General features: G+C 38.6%; 1 protein-coding gene across 1 annotated transcript in view; it reads right to left on the bottom strand.

Annotated features, from left to right (window-relative positions):
- lt (vacuolar protein sorting-associated protein light) overlaps window positions 1-19,999 on the bottom strand; it is a 286,135-nt gene that overhangs the window by 139,207 nt on the left and 126,929 nt on the right. Inside the window, exon 14 of the mRNA XM_090383057.1 lies at window positions 7,362-7,598. Within this exon, the coding sequence (XP_090239183.1) occupies window positions 7,362-7,598 (237 nt within the window). The remainder of the gene's footprint in view (window positions 1-7,361; window positions 7,599-19,999) is intronic.

The following is a 19,999-nucleotide window of genomic DNA, read 5'->3' as shown; positions in this document are numbered from 1 at the left end:
TATAAAAGGCAAAAAATGACAAAATAAGTTTTGTCATCAGATAAACATTTCTGTAAATAGAATAAGATTAATAGACCCAATGTTTAATATTTAGTACTGTATGTAACATTTTCTTAAAAGACATGAAATCTTTTTTTTTTTACTAAAAACTTAGTTTTTTACTTTAATTCCTTCTTTCATAAAATTGGTGGGTGTTACAGCAATATGGTTGCCATATTTGAATCCAGCAACATCAAATAAGAATCACCCTGAATTTTAACAAGGTGCAAAAAAAAAAATGTATTTTTTTTTCTTTTTTTCCCAGCAGTATATTTTATATGATATTAGATAGTATGAATCAGAGCTGTAATACTCAATATGTTCTACGTTGATAATAATATTAGTAAATTTATAAGAGGAGTTTACCTCAATATAGTACGTGGAACACTTCCGTATGATACCCTCCAGAAATTAAAACGGAAAAAACGAAAAAATCGACAACTTACCGGTACATTAAAGTAAAATATAAATAATTAAAGTAAAATATAAATAATTAAATAATCAATTTAACACAATTCAAAATCAATTCAAAACAATTAAAATTCAAATTAACGCAATTAAAAGAATCTAACGAAAATATTCAAAACGATTTTCCTTCCTTTTTATGCCTGAAATTTTTTGATTTAAATTCACCCTGGCAAACTTCGGAACGATGTTGTTTTGAAGGCAATATTTTAGGAAAGAAATATGGTAACTTTGGGCCGAGTACCTTAGTGTAGATTTAATGTAATTTTGTACCAAGCCATTCAAAAAATCTCCCATAATTGTGTGTATCGATTGTATACTACTGGAGAGACAGGAAGTGAATGAAATAGTCAATAAGAGTATGAAAATTAATTAGATAGTATGAATCAGAGCTGTAATACTCAATATGTTCTACGTTGATAATAATATTAGTAAATTTATAAGAGGAGTTTACCTCACTATAGTACGTGGAACACTTCCGTATGATACCCTCCAGAAATTAAAACGGAAAAAACGAAAAAAATCGCAACTTACCGGTACATAAAAGTAAAATATAAATAATTAAAGAAAAATATAAATAACCAATTTAACACAATACAAAAACAATTAAAATTCAAATTAACGCAATTAAAAGAATCTAACGAAAATATTCAAAACGATTTTCCTTCCTATATGATAATTTATATGATATTGTAGCACATTTGAGACAATATTCCATTTTGCATCTTAAACAGAATAATGCATTTTTTACCTGTTTTTTGCAGACCTGGCATGTCTCTGTTCTCATCTTTGGTTTTGTTTAATTCTTACTTTTTTAGAGATTCTAACACTATGGGGTTCAATTTTTATAATTTTTCTAAGACTATTTATTATGATGTGGTTTGTGGCAGTCTAATATGTTAAGGCAAGGAAACAATGGTCAGCATAAAATAATGTTTATGATTCTAGTCCTTTGTGGGTGCTTCTCAATAACCTTGAAGTAGTTGGTATTTAACAACATCCATTTAGAGGTCTTAGTGATTACTGCACATATGGTTGAGAGCAAGCATTTACCATGCTAAAACATGGTATAACTGACATTAAAATTTAAAATTAAAAAGTTACCTTATAATTGTAATCCTGGGGGGGGCTCACATCTGGTGAATATGGGCTTGGCAAAGCCAGGGTCCTGAGCTGGATATCATCATTCTTCTCTTTCTTGGCGATTCCTCTCTCTCTCTCTCTCTCTCTCTCTCTCTCTCTCTCTCTCTCTCTCTCTCTCTCTCTCTCTCTCTCTCTCTCTCTCTCTCTCTCTCTCTCTCAGGGGGTAACTCAGGAATTTTTTTTTTTTTTTTTTTTTGGCTGGTGCAGCATAAGCCTCAGGCTTCTTTGTACCATATGGCTACTACTACTACTAATAATAATAATAACTTCAGCAGAAAGGATTTGTTCAACAGAAAGCTCACAGAATTCTAAATATGGATGTACACAATATCTCCATACTTTGACAACAGTACACATTAATTTTTGATTCAGATATAGAGCACTGAAATACACAACCACATGCAACTAGCACACAGTCCACCTTCTCAAATATGTCTACAGTGGTGGCCACATAAATTGCATCACTGTAAATTTAATCCCAAAAACAAGTATTGCAATTCAAATAAGTCCACATAACCTCAAATTTACATATATACATATATAAGGAATAGCAATAAAGTCTGGACTGGTGCTGTTACAGTTACATTCAATGAGTGAAAATAAACAGAAGTGGTATGGTGTAGTTCAAACTTCTTCCAACAGGTGGTGGTACAGAGATTGTCCAGACAGGTTGCAAGTAACAACCAGTTTCTTAGCAGAATTAATGGTCTGTGTCACAATTTTGCAATGGAGCAATAAATGAATATCAGTTTAAACTGGGAAAATCTGCAACAAAAATGTATGAAATATTAAAAACTATTTATGGTGATGAAACATTAAGTAGTGCCAGAGTGTTTGAATGGTATGATTGGTTCAAACATGGACAAGGATGTTCGCAATGATTCAAGAAGTGGGTATCTGTCATCAACCGAGGACAGAGTTACAAAAGTTCAGGAAATTGTGACAAGAGACTGTCATTTGACCCTCAGATTCAAATTCTGTTTGTTTGTTTGTTTGTTTGTTATTTGGTTTTTAGGAGCATTAGCAACTAAGGCCATATTGCTCCGGTGATATGTGGTGGTTATTCCCTGGCCTTTCCGCATCTTCCGTATTTGGTGGTCATGGGCTCCAACCCCGGTCTAATCAAGAAGCGTGTGCTATGCACTGCTGCTCCTGCCCACCTGGCTATGGAGGCACCGATTCAAATTCTGCATGAGGATTGAAGGAAAAGGAAAGTCAGTGCAAAGTTTGTGCTGCACAGCCTCACAGACGAGCAGAAACAACAAAGAATGTCATCCTGTGACGATTTCACCCAGACTCGTCAATTTCAATTATTTTGTTACTGGAGTGTTGGATGTTTCAGCACAACCGAGAGAAAATGTCAGAGAATGCACTGGACTTCAAAATCATTAACAAGACCTAAAAAGTTTCATTTATAGAAGTCCAGATGATGCTGATAGTGTTTTTTTGATAAAGAGCATGTGATTCACAAGGAATTTATACCTGAAGGGAAGAGAGTCATTGCTGCTCTTCTGTTCAGGTGCTTCAAAGATTACTTTAAGCCCATTTTGCAGGTAAGGGCACACTTTCGAGAGAAAGGCAGCTGGTTCTTGCTGCACAACAATACCCCAGCCCATTCTGCACTTGTTGTGAAGACATTTCTGATGGAACATGGCATTGCACAGATAAACCATCCATCCTACTCTCCCAAACTAGTACCAGGACTTCCTCTTTCTCAAGGTGAAAACTGCCCTCAAAGGAAAGAGATTTCAGGATGTTGAAGTCAAAGAAAAATGTAACTGCCAAACTGAACATCATTTCCTTGGATGCCTTTGCTGACTCTTTTCAGAAACTTTCAGAATAGTGTAATAAGTGCATTCAATCAGGTGGTGATTACTTTGAATAAAAGTAAAACCATTTTTGAACTCTTTCACTTTGTGTTTTTTTTATTGCACCAATCTAGGAACTTTATTCCTACACCTTGTATACATATATGATACACTGATGTAAAATGCTTACATTATATTGAAAAGAAAATGAAGAAAATATGTCTAAAACTATTTAGGCATATTTATTTGGCACCTCCGTAGCCAGGTGGGCAGGAGTGGCAGTGCGTAGCACACGCTTCTTGATTACACCGGGATTCAAGCCCGTGACCACCAAATACAGAGGATGTGGAAAGGTCAGGGAATGACTACCGCATATCCCTGGAGCAATATGGCCTTAGTTGCTAATGCTCCTAAAAACCAAATAACAAATAAACATATTTATTTACAAATACTCAGAGAAACATACCTTCAGGCCATATGAATTCCTTTTCATTGTGACTAATGTTTGAAATTAACATTTTGTAATAAGATGAAAAAAATATATTGGCAGCAATAAAATACGGCTGTGATAACAATAGGTCTTCTATAACAGATATTAGTATTCTGTTGGCCCATCAGGATCAACCATCCATCGTTACTTCCTTGTATCTGTCTGGCATGGACTGCATCAAATTCTTAGTATAATTGCTGCTTACTTCATGGTACCAGCATGAATAATGATTTCTTGTAATATTACCTTGCCTGATGTCATTTTAGCAGCAATTTTCTGTCACATAACACTCCAGAAATTTTTAATCAGGTTCAAATTCGGAGTATTTCCTGGCTATGATAATAATCGGATATCACAATATTGCATCAACTTCTCACCTAAAAAAAAATTGATAAAACATTCATTATTTGAAACAAGTTAAAATTAGCAAACTAGAAACTGCATTAAATGATTATGTAATGTTGTACTAACCTTATGTGGTGTGGCAAGGTGTAGAGTCATGTGTAGAGTCATGTTGGTAAATGTAATTTTCTGTTCCTTGAAAGAGGTCTCTGATGACAGGCAAAACAGTCTATTTTAAAATTTTTGTGTAGTAATCACCATAAACAGTACCATTTACAAAATGTATTCTGCCCACTCTGTTGATCTTTATGTATCCCCAAACCATCTGACCCAACGGAAACTTTACCAATGATTGAATACAGTTGGTGATAAACTTCATTAGATCAATGACAAATTTAGCATTTACCATTCAATCCAAGGAAGTTAAATTTTTTGGATTCATCAGAGAACGTTAAAAGATTCCCACTGCTCAAGTGTCCAATTAGCATGTTCTTTAGTTCAGTTTAGTCATTTTTTCCCTCATGGATTTTGTCAATAAGGCTTCTTACTAGGTTTCTTTAAGACCAAGACCACTCATCACACACAAGTCTTTGGACAGTTCTATCAGTTGAATTTTAAAAATAATTGTGAAATTATATCAACGATAATATTTTTATTGTCATACAATCAAATATATAATCACTCTCTCCAGTAGGTTCCTTCTTGCACAACAAACATGACACAGCCATTTCAAAATTGTGTCCTGTGTCACAGAACTTTTTCATTTCAGTCCAGTTCTAGATTTTCTTTTGGTGTCTCTGATCTCATGTTTCTTTTTAAGTAACCTCAAAACAGTAGACTGGTTACAGCCAACTTTTGGATCTATATGTCGAATATAAAAGCCCTCCCTATTAAGAGTGATAATTATGCTTTTCTGAGCTAAGCCATATTGATGCTGAATAGGAAGTGAAGACAGATAGCAGGTGGATGCTTTTATAAACAAGATTATGCAATAGCACTCTAATATTATAGAATGATGATGCACTATCATACTAGCTTTGAAGGATGATGTAATAGTGCCTTGAGATGACATGGTTTTACCTATAGAGGAAGCTATTAAGGAAACAATCTCTAAGAGGGTGAGGCAACTTATGTGGCTGCCACTGTATTTATATCAGAGACAAATGGTAATTATGAACTAGAGTATGTAGTGGAGCTGGAGTTAGTGAGACCTTAACTGTTAACATCGGTTTCCACCAGGGCTCTGCCCTTAGCCCATTTCCATTCATCATCATAATGGACACACTAACCAGAGACATTCAGAGCAATGGCTCTGACAGTTTACTCTTTGCAGATAACATCATGCTTAGTAGCGAATCACACAAGAGAGTACAGTTCCAGGTTGAAGAAGGAGAGGCAGGCTGAAGATGACAATAGAGAGCAGAGTGCAGCAAGATAAGCAGGAACTAAGGCTCACTCCAGCAGACTGGGCCAACTGTACTAAGTAGAACCATTCCATCCATGTGGCTGACCCCTAACCAGGACAAACAGCACGGATAAAGTAAAGTAAGTACAAACAGTAATTATGAAACACAATACAACATAAATAAAGAAATGTCCCTGCCATAATACTCAAGCACAGCTTATAATACACAACAATCTGAAGTCATGTATATCAATCCCTCCTAAACAGGTTATGGTAGAATTTACACTGTCATACTCATATCTTTGAGGAATCATATATCTTTCCATGAAATCAGTATAAGTAACAATATCATTTGGAAAATCAGTGCAAAATGATATCAAAAATAACATTTTCATTATTATACAACAGAATATATGATCACTCTCCCAAATTTGGATCAAACATATCTCATAGATGATTTTGCAAGTTTCAGCAAGTCTATAACACAGATTTGTTAAAAACTTGTGTGAAATATGAAAGTATGTTACATAAACCCACACAATACATCCATCAGCAGAGCAGACTATTTTGTCAGTCATTTTCATGTTCAAGAGCAGGTGATCCACTATGCAATCAGCAGAGGTTGTAAATTATAGTGATCAGATTCTGGTACTACCCAAACAGGACCAACAAGGTGTTAGTCATTGGGTGCAGAGGACTAATATCCAGAGGAGATTCATTGCAGGATATAGGAAGTATATGGTACTTCATGTATAGGATATTCCATGAGGACATGTCGCAGCCTGGCCTAACATGTACAGCTACAATGCCAATCAATATCGTTACTGTGGAAGTAGAAACACAGACAACAGTTTTGTGGCATAGTATGAGTGGGGCTATGCTTACTTGGTGAGGAGAAAAAGTAGTTGCATGTAGAGTTATCCCTACAGCATTTGATATAATACAATAAAAACAAATGTTTCTTGCATAACACTATGTATGGCTGGTTTATGGAAAATCACAGATTCACTTCAGATTCAGAGTGAAAATTTGTGTTCTCCCAAGGGGGGAGGGGGGAGGGAATCAATTTCAACAATCTACTCTCTTCCTCACTTTAAGAAACTTGGAGTTTCTATCAATGCTTAGCAATATGGGGAAATAGTACAATGTTCCTGCATAGCCATTATGAACAAACATGCCTTTTCATGAAAAAGGATCATAACTTTTTTATGATAATGCTCATCCCCACAGAGCAAACCCAATAGACAGCATGCTATGTGGAATGGTATAGGTGTCAGAACAACCAGGCTAAAAGAGAGATGCTAGAAGATGTGCAGTTCTCATAGCTTCAGCCTTTCAAAAAGGCTACAAAAATTCAAGGCAGTCAGTAATTGGTTTTGTTAGCAGTTGAACGAATTCTAAGCAGAAAACATATGTTTGGGAAACAATGAAATGCATATCTTCGTGTATGGGGGGATAACTGTGTGAATCGGCATAACTATCACAGGAAAGTGTTCTCAAGAGGGTTTCTTCTTGACCTACTTCATAAAACTTATATTTAATATGGAGGAAAACACCTCTGATTTCTTTTTCAGACGCATGGGTTTTTAGGAAGTTTTTAAGGCTGAATTAATTGAAAATTTTGTAAGCATTTTTAAAATTAAAAACTAAAGAAATTAATTTAATTTACCTTTGAATCAAACTGTAGAAATTCATTCAATACCATTTCATAAGTGGCAGCACTAAGTTTAAGATCTTCAACTGGAAGATATGGAGCTATTGCACGCAGCTGTTGAATTTGAGCAAACTTACAAATTTCCTCTTCCCATAATGACTTATTTGAGCCTAAAATATTCTGACAAACTCGAGCTGCTTCATCATATTGGCGATTTTGTAACAAATGTTCTAAATATGCTCGACCAACCCCCTAAAATTAAAATCACAGAAAAAATAAATTTTAAAAAAAAAAAACTTTATTTTTATATAAAGAAACAAAACAAATATTCACAGTACAGCAAAGATGTTTACATTTTAGACAACAACTCACTCATCTTGCACTTTGAAGCCCGCTACATATTTTATTTTGTCAGTTACACAGACATCTCTAGTCTCAAGGCTTTACGACTCATGAAACTGAAGTTTCTCTCTTTATATATAATAAATATTATATGCATAAATAATTCATCTATCTATCTATACTGATGAGCGAAAACATTATGACCAGCAATTATGCAAATCGAAGCAATTGCAGGTGAAGTACTGCGCATGTGCAGGTCGGGACACGGTATAAAAAACATCTGATACTGCGCTCCATTAATCAGTATTACTCTTGTTCTTCAGATGGGAAAGGCAGCGGACTTAAGCAAGTTTGACAAAGGCCAAATTGTAATGGCCAGATGACTGGGTCAGTGTATATCCGAAATGGCACGGCTGGTGGGGTGTTCACGGTCAAACGTGGTTAGTACCTACTGAAAGTGGTCCGAGGAGGGAAGACCCACGAACTGCTGGTGAGGTGTTGGACGACCATGGCTCATCGATGCTCGAGGTGAGCAAAGGCTCTCCTGGATGGCAACAGAAGGGTGACTGTGGCGCAACTCGCCGGTAATTGGAATGCTAGTGACGGGAATAATGTGTCACGACACACAGTACATCGAACCCTGCTGAAAATGGAGCTGCGTAGCCGCAGGTCACTCCGAGTGCCCATGCTAACCACGGTTCACCAGTGACAGCCCCTACAATGGGCACACGAGCATCGAAACTGGACCTTGAGTGATTGGAAGAAGTTTGTCTGGTCAGAAAAATCACGTTTCCTGTTGCACCACGTGGATGGCTGGGGGAACGTGTGTGTCGTTTACCTGGGGAAGTGAAGGTGCCTGGATGCACCATGGGATGAAAACAAGCCGGGTGGCAGCATTGTCATGCTTTGGGTGATGTTCTGCTGGGATACCCTGGGTCCAGTCATTCATGTGCCGGGCACTCTGACATCTACCACCTACCCAAACATTATTGCTGACCAGGTACAGCCTTTCGTGGCAATGGTCTTCCCCTCTGGTGGTGCAGTCTTTCAGCAGGATAATGTGCCATGCCACACCGCCCAGATTGTTCGAGACTGGTTTGCGGAACATGAGGGAGACTTCCAGGTATTGCCCTGGCTTCTAAATTCCCCAGACATCAATCCATCGAGTATCTGTGGTTTGTGTTGGAACAACAACTCCGATCTGTGGCGTCTCAACCATGGACCTTACAGGAGTTGAAGGATCTGCTGGTTACGTGTTGGTACCAGATACCACAAGACACATTTAGAAATCTTGTAGCAGCCATGCATTACTGGGTATTAGCTGTTTTGACTGCACGTGGAGGACCAACATCATATTAGGTAGGTGGTCATAATGTTTTGGCTGTGTGTGTGCGTGCACGTGTGTTTGCGTGTAAACTGGTGTTCAAAGAAAGCACATCACCTAGGAATTTCACATTCTAACCCTTTTTCATGATGGTATGTTACTTTAATGATTAGCATCACAAATAGAAATATAAACAAAAGATATTATATAGAAATATAAACAAAACTATTAATAGTTAAGGCAAAGCTAAGTAATATTTGACAGTTTTTGCAACATTTCAACAACTTTCAATTATACAACAGTTTCGGGGAAACACTACAATTATGGCTGAAATGTTATCAGAAGCCTTTCAGTTTTCTTCAGTTCATCATTTTAAATGGAAAACAAAATGAAAAGTTCACAGGTGCAAACTAATATTTAGTTGAACTGCCTCTGGCTCTGATGACAGCAGCACACCGTTGAGGCACTGACAAGATCAATTTCTGAAGATAATCAACTGATAGTTAGTGGTTCCAAACACGAATTATGGCTTCCTGAAGTTCACAAAGGATCTTTGGTTTCTTTCTGGCAACTGCAGATTCCGAACGACAAAGAGGCTCTCTAGAGGATTCATGTCGGGCTGTTTCCTGGCCAACTAAGAGTTGTAATGGACCGTTCTTCCAACCATTTTTTCATCTGTAACAAATGTAAACACATTAATGTCAAACTTCTAATGCAGAAATGAAGCTAAAATAACTATAGAAGTAACTACTTACACTTTTCACCAGATGACAAGGAGCAGAGTCGTCCTGAAAGATGCAGTTACTTGGCAGGTTGACATGGCCTCTAATAGTTGGCAGCAATTTGCCTAACAATATAGCCAGGTATCCATTGGCATTTACCGAACCTTTTACAAACTGCAGTTGACCTACTCTGTGATACGAAATGCACCCCCATATCATTTAAGCTGATAGGGAATTTCACTGTAGACACCATACAGTCTGGATGGTATTCTTCACCATGTCCATGGTTTGTCCCCCATCAGAGCCATGCAATTTGAATTTCTTCTCATCCGAGAAAATAACTGACTTCCACTGCTCGGGGGTCCATTTGACATGCTCCTTACACCAAATCAATCACGCCTTTTTCATTTTTTGTGTGAGGAGGGGCTACTTCTTAGCACAACAGCTACAAGTCCATTTTTGAAGAGGCATCTTCTGACTGTTACTGCACTTGCTACCACTCCTGTATGTTCTTTCCATTCTCTTTTCAGCACAGATGAAAAAGCTTTACGGGTTATAAGCACTTCAAAATGCAGTCCTGTTTTGGCGTAGAAACTCATTTGCATCTGGTTCCTTTTTTTCTATCAGCAGAACCAGTATTCTTCAGTTTGGAACGAAATCTACTCAGTGTCGACTGATTACAAGACACTCTATAAGCAATATGACGGGAAGAACATCTTTCCTCATGTAAAGCAACAATAGCGCTCTTTCTTTGGCATCAACTGCACTGAACTCGCCGCCATCCTGAACAAGCAAGGAATGACTGCAACTCTTGCACAGCGTGCTTACATAGCTGAAAGTAACAGCTGATGTAATATTACGTTACCACCTATGCGTTTCAATCTTATCTGATGCAATTTGTAAGAAATATATATATATCTAGAGAGAGAGAGAGAGAGAGAGAGAGAGAGAGAGAGAGAGAGAATGTTTCAATTAAAATAAAATGCACTGGAATCTACCTTGCTGATTTTGGATTTAAGCTATTTTTTATCTGGACTTTGTCATATGTGGGCTGAAATTTTTGAATTTGATGTTAAAACTGGACAAAACTGGTTAAAACTGGATCGAGTAATAGGGCCAAGGCTACTGTTGTTCCGTAGTACTTATATTTTATATTTGTACTTATATTTTATTTTATACTGGGTATACTGTAAATATCTATTTGAAAATTATTAAACTATGGACCCCAGTACTCCAGGCCCATTTGTCACTATTCGATCACTTTATGGCCATAATACCTACAACGATTGTGTGCAGTTGCAAAAGTCCTTCCTCTCAATAGCCCGCTACAGGCAACATTTACGCTTCGCACACAGATGCAAAAGCAATCGAATTATACCTAAAGGGTTCCGATACAAAGCCCCGTTCCACAACTCTCATATGGATCGTGCCTGCTTTAACTTCAGCCTACGCACATTAAATTTGTGGATATCCCATCTCCACCGTGAAATCAGGAACGCTGACAACAACAAGTCCAGACTGTTACAACATCTACAAGGTAAGGTCTCGCCTATTGTATTTACAAACCTTATACATACCATCTGCCATCGGGCTAGTCAGACCTCGGATACCTACCGTTTACGCCAACAGCGCAAGTTCATAAACTTAAGCATAGAAGCTAACTCCTTAAAGGCGAACACTCGTTCAGACGACACGACTTCTTTCGTCTTGAATCTAAGTAACAAACAACTGTCCAACGAGCAGCTGAGTGTTTTATCAAACGGTATGAAATTCGCCGTTATGCCATCGAAACCTCCCATCACACAGCTCGCTATGGGTATAGAAGCCAGTATTACCAACCTTCCCGAAGAAACTGCCAACGAGATCCGATTCAAGACTGCCGCAGTCCTCCGCAACACTCGAAAAACGTGCTCAAACCTCAACCACCGCCAGCGTGCCGCCCTGTCATCTATAAGAAAAGACAACTCCATCGTTGTACTTCCTGCGGATAAAGGGCGCCGGACTGTTGTGCTGGACCGATCAGCCTACCGAGAGAAAGCCTTGGCCCTATTACTCGATCCTAACGTATATGAACCTCTACCTGATCCTCCCGTTAAAGTCTTGAAACGTCTGGAAGCAAATGTTAATAAACTTGTCCACACATGGCTTAAAGATAAGAAGATCCCGACCGCGACTCGCCATCTTCTACGTGCTACTGGCTGCCAACTACCGCAATTCTACGGATTACCAAAGATCCATAAACCGGGTATTCCTCTCAGACCTATAGTGTCTTGCTGCAGTGCCCCAACGTATGAACTGTCCAAACACATCGCGAGCCTCCTCTCGCCTCTTATAGGTAATACGTCTCACACCGTTAAAAACAGCAGTGAATTCATTAACATCATTAAGGACATTTCAATCCCTGATAACTCTGTCATGGCATCATTTGACGTGGTTTCTTTATTCACCTCGATTCCTGTCCAACAGGCCGTGCACTGCGCCAGAAGGCTCCTTGAGAGCGACTTAAGCCTCCAATCCAGGACGTCACTATCCACTGATGACATCTGTACCGCCCTCAACCTATGCCTCTCTAGCAGCATCTTCACCTTTGAAGACTCACTCTACAAACAAGTACATGGCACTGCTATGGGTGCCCCTGTCAGTTCCGTAGTAGCTAACATCGCCATGGAAGATCTGGAGAAGCAGATACACCAGAACCCACCTACACCTATTACAACGTGGTGTAGATACGTCGACGATATTTTTACCATAATACCACGTGGTTCTGAAACGGTACTACTAGAATACCTCAACTCTCTATCCAATTTCATCAAGTTTACCGTAGAATCAGAGGTGGACGGTTCGCTCCCGTTTCTGGACGTGCTAGTGCATCGCGTAGGCCCACATCTAGAGACCTCAGTATACCGCAAACCCATGTGGTGCGGTCAATTCACCAACTACGGGTCCGGCCACGCTCCAAGCCATCTCAATAGCACTGCCCGCACCCTGTTCTCCAGGGCCTGGAGCCATTCCAGCACCGACACAATTAGACGTAACGAGATCTCCCGTGTGAAGGCGGACCTAACCAGATGCGGTTATCCATCCCATGTACTAAACAGATGCTTGTTACAGGCACAAGAACTTACTTCCAACCCAAGACCTCCGAAGCAAGTCGGCATATCATCCGCCTACATTCTGTACTATCCAGGAGTGTCAGGACGTATCTCGAAGATCCTGAGAAGTTACAACATCAAATGTGTGCAATTACCAGGTAGGAACCTACGTTCACTTGTCTCCAGTGTGAAGACCCCTGTCACACCTGTCTTACGCAGCAATGTAGTGTACCGTATCACCTGTAGGGCCTGTAACAGTTGCTACGTAGGTGAGACATCGAGACGTCTCCAGGATCGCCTCACGGAACACGACAGAGCAATCCGGCTTGCCGAAACTGACCAGTCCGCGCTTACAGAACATTTTTGGGCTACCAACCACGATCTTGACCCCAAGCGCGACTTTGAGATAGTGGACCACGCGCGACACTTTCGCCACCGCCTATGGCTAGAGTCACTAAACATAATAAACAACCCTAAGGCATTAAATCGCCAGAAAGGCATGCATATACATCCCATCCTAGAGACAACCGTTTTATTGATGGATAATCACTGGCATAAGGCAGCACACGTCCGTGCTACAACAATGATGCATGAGTAACGTGCCACACTTTGCTTGTAATGTATTCAAATTTGTCAGTTGATAAAGGGACACGTGTTCCGAAAGCTACTGAATTTGTACTTATATTTTATTTTATACTGGGTATACTGTAAATATCTATTTGAAAATTATTAAACTATGGACCCCAGTACTCCAGGCCCATTTGTCACTAATTTTAATCTTATAAAAACTACCACACAAATGGTTTATAATATTCTACATTGTTTATATGAGACTATAGGCAGCATAGCTTCAAAAGACAGCCAACACTCATAAGGTGACAAGTATTTCTGCAACAATAAAAAGTTTTGACAGATTGGAGTCCAGTAGTGGGAACTATGCCTATTGGTGAAGCCATCTTCAGTGAAGGTGGATTTCATTAGTCCACTGGATGTTGCTGAGGAAACTGGGATTTTATTTTACCTTTGGTAACAGAAAATGGTAAAACTCCAAGAATTTTGTATCATCATCATCTACAGGAATTCTTGTTGCAAAAACAAAAGATAGGAATGCAGTTTGATCTTTCAAAGATCAAAATCTGGATGTGCTTGCTCCTACATACAGAAGACTACTGCATGCAGCATTAAACACAGTAATCCCACATACCACTAGTTTGATGTAACAGGAAGAAGGCTACATCATTTTAGCATTAACAAAGGAATATGATGCAAGAAAGCAAGCTTATATAGGGTGGCCACTGAAAGACTGAAGGGTTTGAAAAAGTCATAACTTGTTCATTTTTAATCTTTTTTATTTTCTTTTTTTTACAGGTTATAGAGCATCCCTTGGAGATTAAAATGTGGCCACTGAAAAACTGACCACCCTTTCAGAATCTTCTGAAGCGATGTTCTGGTGATGCCTAGTTGAGCAGAGCGACAACGGGTAGAGGCAGATGGATCCTCAAGGACACTCTGCCGTACAGCTTCCACCGCTGCGTCAGTGCGCACAGTGCGCTTAGGACCTCTTTCCGGAAGATCGCCGACTGATCCAGTTCTTTCAAACTGGGCGATTAGGTTCCGAATCATGTTATCGCTAGGAGGACTTTAAAATGTTGCCGGTATTTTCTCTGAGTTCCAATAATTGATCTTTCACTGGAATAGAAAAACCCAACGAGTTTTACTCGTTGCTGAACATCATACATAGCCATTTTAATCTCCAAGGGATGCTCTATAACCTGTAAAAAAAGATTAAAAATGAACAAGTTATGACTTTTTCAAACCCTTCAGTCTTTCAGGGCCACCCTGTATAAAAGTAAAGTGCAGCCATTATCAACCCACTGCAGGATGGAAGCCTCCTCAACAATTCGTGTTGAGGGAAATGGGCCATAATCTACCACGCTGGTCCAGTGCGGGTTGGCAGATCGACGGTATTCAGCAGTCAGGGGCTTGATCCCTGATCTACTCAAAGAGCGTGTGCTACTGCACTCCCGCTCCTGCCCACTCGGCTATGGAGGCATATATCAGCCAAAAAAAAAAAAAAAAAAAAAAAAAACTTTCCCATTTCACCCATCTGTTCACTCCGAATGTTTGTCTAGTTCTGCCTTGAACTTATTTAAGTTGTTGACCTACACTACGACAGATGGAAGTTTGTTCCAACGATCAACTACTTACTGGCTAAAGGCAAATTTCCGCACATCTATTCTGCAACTATCTTTCCTCAATTTGAATTTATGTGGCCTCAAGTGAGTGATCTGAGTAAGAGGAAGAATCCCATCAGCAACGAGCTTTCTCGAATCATTCAGTGTCTTATACACCTCAATCAGATCATCTTGCAGATGCCTAGTCTCCAGATGATGCAATTTGCATCATCTGGAGACTAGGCATCTCTAAGAACTTAAGTCCCCCTTGGTATTTTTTTTAGGAGCATTAGCAACTAAGGCCATATTGCTCCGGGAATATGCGGTGGTCATGGGCTCGAACCCCGGTCTAATCAAGAAGCGTGTGCTACGTGCTGCCACTCCTCTCTTGGTAACAGCAACCCTTTGTTCCTTTCACCAATCTCATTGTCCTTCTCTGTACTTGTTCGAGCAGCTCTATATCCTTCTTAAAATTAGGCCTCCAGACCTGTGTGCAGTATTCAAGGTGTGGCCTGACCATTGCATTATACAAGGGAATAATCACCCCCTTATCCCTGCTAGCGAAATTCCTGAAATCATGACAAGACACCATGAGCTACTCTTGCAGCCTGTCTACACTGCTCAGAAAATTTGATAGCTGACTGCACAATTACCTACAGGTCTTTTTCATTCTCCACTACCCTGCGTGTAGTACTGCACAGTTGATTACTCTGAGTTTACTGCTACCCATATGCAGTATTTTACAATTGTCAATTGTTAAACTTCAGTTGCTACCTCTTAGCCCATCTGCCCAACTTTTCTAGAACCTGTTGCATTAGTGTACTGAGATTACTGTCATTAACAACCCTGCCAACCTTCGTATCGCCTACAAACTTAGACATTAATCCTGATATACCTTTATCAATATCATTGGTAAATACAGAAAACAACAATGGGGCCTAACACAGAACCCTGGGGACTCCACTAATAATATTAGTCCACGAAGAACAGTGTCCACACACTCTGTCTTCTCCTACTCAGCCATCCCCTTATCTAGCAGCAACTTGCCCTTAATGCCACACTGCTCTAATTTGTACAGTAGTCTTCCATATGCAACAGTATCAAAAGCGTTCCTAAAATCCAAGTACAGTCAGTTCTGCTATAACACGCATTTCAGCAACGAAAATTTTCTCCATTGCAACTGATATATTAGGGAACAATGCAAGTATAACGCGATTTTCGAGTTGGCTCATGATTTCGTCTGTGAGTAACATCAGCACTTCCTCATCTGCACTTGTGGCTTTTCAGCCAGAAACAATCACTATCACCACATACAGAGGCATTTACACCTGTGGTACAGAAAATAATTGAAGGCGGCTACACGCTGGATCAGATTTTAAATTTTTGACGAAACATTCAAGGACCTACATCTCTAAGACAGAAGCACATGCCTCAGGATTTAAGGCTGCAAAAGATCACTTAACTATGATGTTTGCCACCAATGCCAGCAGAGACTTGAAGTTAACACCAGTAGTGGTTTATGACTCTGCTAACCCACGTGCTTTTAAAGGAATTGTGAAATCCAGCCCTGGGTGTTTGTTCACTATAGGTCTAGCAAGAAAGGTGGGATAACTGGGCAAATCTTTGCTGATATTTTAGTTGAAGCTTACCATGACGTTTTCAAGAATTATTGCAAGAAGAACTTAGATTTTAAAATTATTATAATTCTTGATAATTCACCAAACTATTCTCAGACGGTTGCTGAACTCTCTTCAAATATCAAAGTAATCTATCTTTTTACCTCCAAGCACAACCTCTCTACTACAGCTCCTTGACCAGAGTGTGATAGCAGCATTTAAGGCTTACTATTTAAGGTGATCATTCAAGATGTCAATTACTGCTACTGAATGTAACAAGGCACAAAGTGTTATAGAATTTTGGGAGAAATTTAACATCAAAGTTGCCACTGATATGATTGCAGAAGCCAGAAATGATGTAATAAGAGACTGCTTGCATCGTGTGTGGCAGAAACTTATCTCTCATTTAATTTGAGATTTTGAAGGCTTTGAACTTTCAGAGCAACTAAAACAAATCAAATCAAGTTGTGTTGCTCTTGCAAAAGAAGTTGGTTTTGAGGAAGTAGAAAACGAAGATTATTGTTGTTGTTATTTGGTTTTTAGGAGCATTAGCAACTAAGGCCATATTGCTCTGGGAATATGCTGTGGTCATTCCCTAACCTTTCCGCATCCTCCGTATTTGGTGGTGACAGGCTCGAACCCCGGTCTAATCAAGAAGCGTGTGCTACGGCACTGCTGCTCCTTCCCACCTAGCTACGGAGGTGCCCAGAAGACGAAGAGCTTCTAGAGTCTCAACAATAAGGATTTATCTACTGAAGACTTGCAACAACTTATTGCAGCCAGCCAAGTCAAGTCAAGTCAAAACAAAGATAACGACGAAGTCCAGCAGGCTGTCCCACGAGAACGTAAAAAAAGCAGAGTTATCAGCTGCTTTAAGTGGCATTGAAAAGCACCTGCAGTGGATTGAAGATAATGATTATAGTGCTGAACATAGTAGGATAGCGCTTTGTGGCATTCGAACCCATTTGGAACTATACAGGCAGCTCCTGTATGAAAGGAGATAGGAAAATCAACAAAAGCTAGATAAGCTATTGTAAGCCAGCAATAGAAAAAATAAAAGCAGGACAGTGAGTCACACCCTTCCACATTGAGTGTAACAACATTTCGTCCTAAGAATGATAACCCTCCTTCTACCTCTTCGCTATAACTCACCAGCTACAATCGTTCAACCACACCCACTTCTAACAAGCAAACTTCATATCGTGTCAAGGTAAAATGCTATAATTACTTTAATATTTATTTATTTATTAGAAATTTAAGATGTTTAAACCTGTGTTAGCAATTTTATTGTGTTTCTAACTTTTTTAGTGTATTACTTACCAGACTGATATATATATATTTTTTTATTTTTTTTATTATTATTTTTTTTTTTTGAGTGCTCTGCTCCTAACCCTATTTTTCCCATAAGCCCTGTGTTTTTAAAGTGTGAAATACCACAATGCAGTGATTTTTAGGAACACATGTATTGTGTCATAGCAGAACTGACTGTATATATCAAAATTATTTTTTGCATCCCATTTTACAGTAAACAACAAGACTGATGTTTTATCTAGGTCAGGATATGAACTTTTTGATATCCCCTCGTACAGCAAAACCCTTCTTAATAGACACCTCCTGTTGAGGACATTCAGGATTCGTTCCAGCTAGAAGTATTAGAAGTAAATATCATCAAACATTTGATGTGAATGTCAAGGTCATTGCAGTAATATTAATTATACTTGTGAAGGCAACTGATTACTCATGAAGCAAATAGCACAGTATGTTAATATGCTCTCCACTGCAGGCAAGGAATGTTTATAAACTTATATTTTCTTAGATTCCATTGCTGCATATCACTTATTAAGGCAATAAAATTGCCAAACTGAGAAATGCTGTTTCCAGAATTTAAACAAAAAAAAAAAAAAAAAAAAAAGCACAATATTGTAGCAAGCCTACAGAATTCAGTTTATGATATGTGCATAAAAAAAGTGGGAATACTGCCATATAGTCAAATCTCATTAATACAAGGGACCCAAATCTTCATGTTTCTAATCATGAGGTTTGTAGTAACAAGGTCCCCCAAAAGCATCAAAATTTTACCTTTTTTTTTTTCTTTGGCACATGCTATATATCTAAGAATAATATCAAAAATAAATTAATTAATTTAAATTAATAAAATAAAATAACAAAAATAAAAGATAATAAAAACAAAAGCCTTGTCTAACAATACAGTAATAGGAATAACGCACCTTTTAAAGATTTTATTTTATTTGTAAGATAAACTAAGAGAAAAGCAATTAACAGATATGAATTTTGATAAGAACAATATTTCAGTATAAATTTAGATAAATACAATATTTCAGTAAAAAGAATTAATCTCAATATACAAGGAGACATAGAAACCATTAACTTCTTTGATAAATTAATCAAATTTAAAGAAAGAATCCAATGTTCTTTGCACAGTTTTTGTCCTATATGTATTTTTAACTACAGAACAGATGTTATCAAATGCAATAGTTGTTTCTTTATCAATATTACTGCAGGCCAACACATTCTCTATTATGTTCAATGCATTTTGGGCATCTTTTTTTAGATGGCAGTGCGTGTGCTTCTTCACTTTCACTGTCGCTGGAAATAAAAACATTGTTTTGCTTGGTGCTCAGCAGCTATTCTGGTTTTGCATTGCTGTGGTTTAAACTACATCATGTACCTTCACAAACTCTTCAAATTCGCCAACAAAATCCATATGCTTCATCAAATTCTCACATTCGTCTACTGGAGCATGTTTTACGCTGGTATTCTCTCCAAGGCCACTCTTTCTGAAACAGTTGATTATTACATTTCATGCAATACTGTCCCAAGCAATAACAGGATTACAGATAGCATCCAAGACATTCCAATTTGGCTGCAAACTGTTCACTCTCTTCTTCTATGTTGAGGATCAACTACCTTATCAGACAGGCTCTATATACTCTTGTGGTTATAAATAATGCCTTGATCCAGTGGCTGCATAAAACTGGTGGTAATGGGAGGTAAAAACAACAGTCATATTGTCAACTTCAGTGTCTTGGCAGAATGTGCTATACAACAATCTAGAATCATCAAAAGGTTCATTTTTTTCTGAAGCCATTCTTCTGTCCAGTTTTGATAACCAAGACTGAAAAATTTTGATCATAAGGCAAGCACTTCTATTGGCCACATAATCACAGGGAAGTTGGTTAACTTCTTCAAAACATCTTTGCTTGGAAAACTTACCAATCACAAGTGGGCACAGTTTTGTATTGCCATCTGAATTGCAGCATAACAGAACAGCGAGTCTTTGAATGCTTAATTTTTCACTATGACAAGAATCTCCTCAAACAGCAAATGTTCTGTTCGGCAGAAAATTATAAAATAAACCTGTC

The sequence above is a fragment of the Mastigoproctus giganteus genome, chromosome 10 (assembly GCF_048544385.1).
Source record: "Mastigoproctus giganteus isolate SK-2022 chromosome 10, ASM4854438v1, whole genome shotgun sequence".
Lineage (NCBI taxonomy): Eukaryota > Metazoa > Arthropoda > Arachnida > Uropygi > Thelyphonidae > Mastigoproctus > Mastigoproctus giganteus.
Note: the sequence above shows the minus strand (reverse complement) of the source record. Positions and strands in the feature narration are given on the sequence as shown.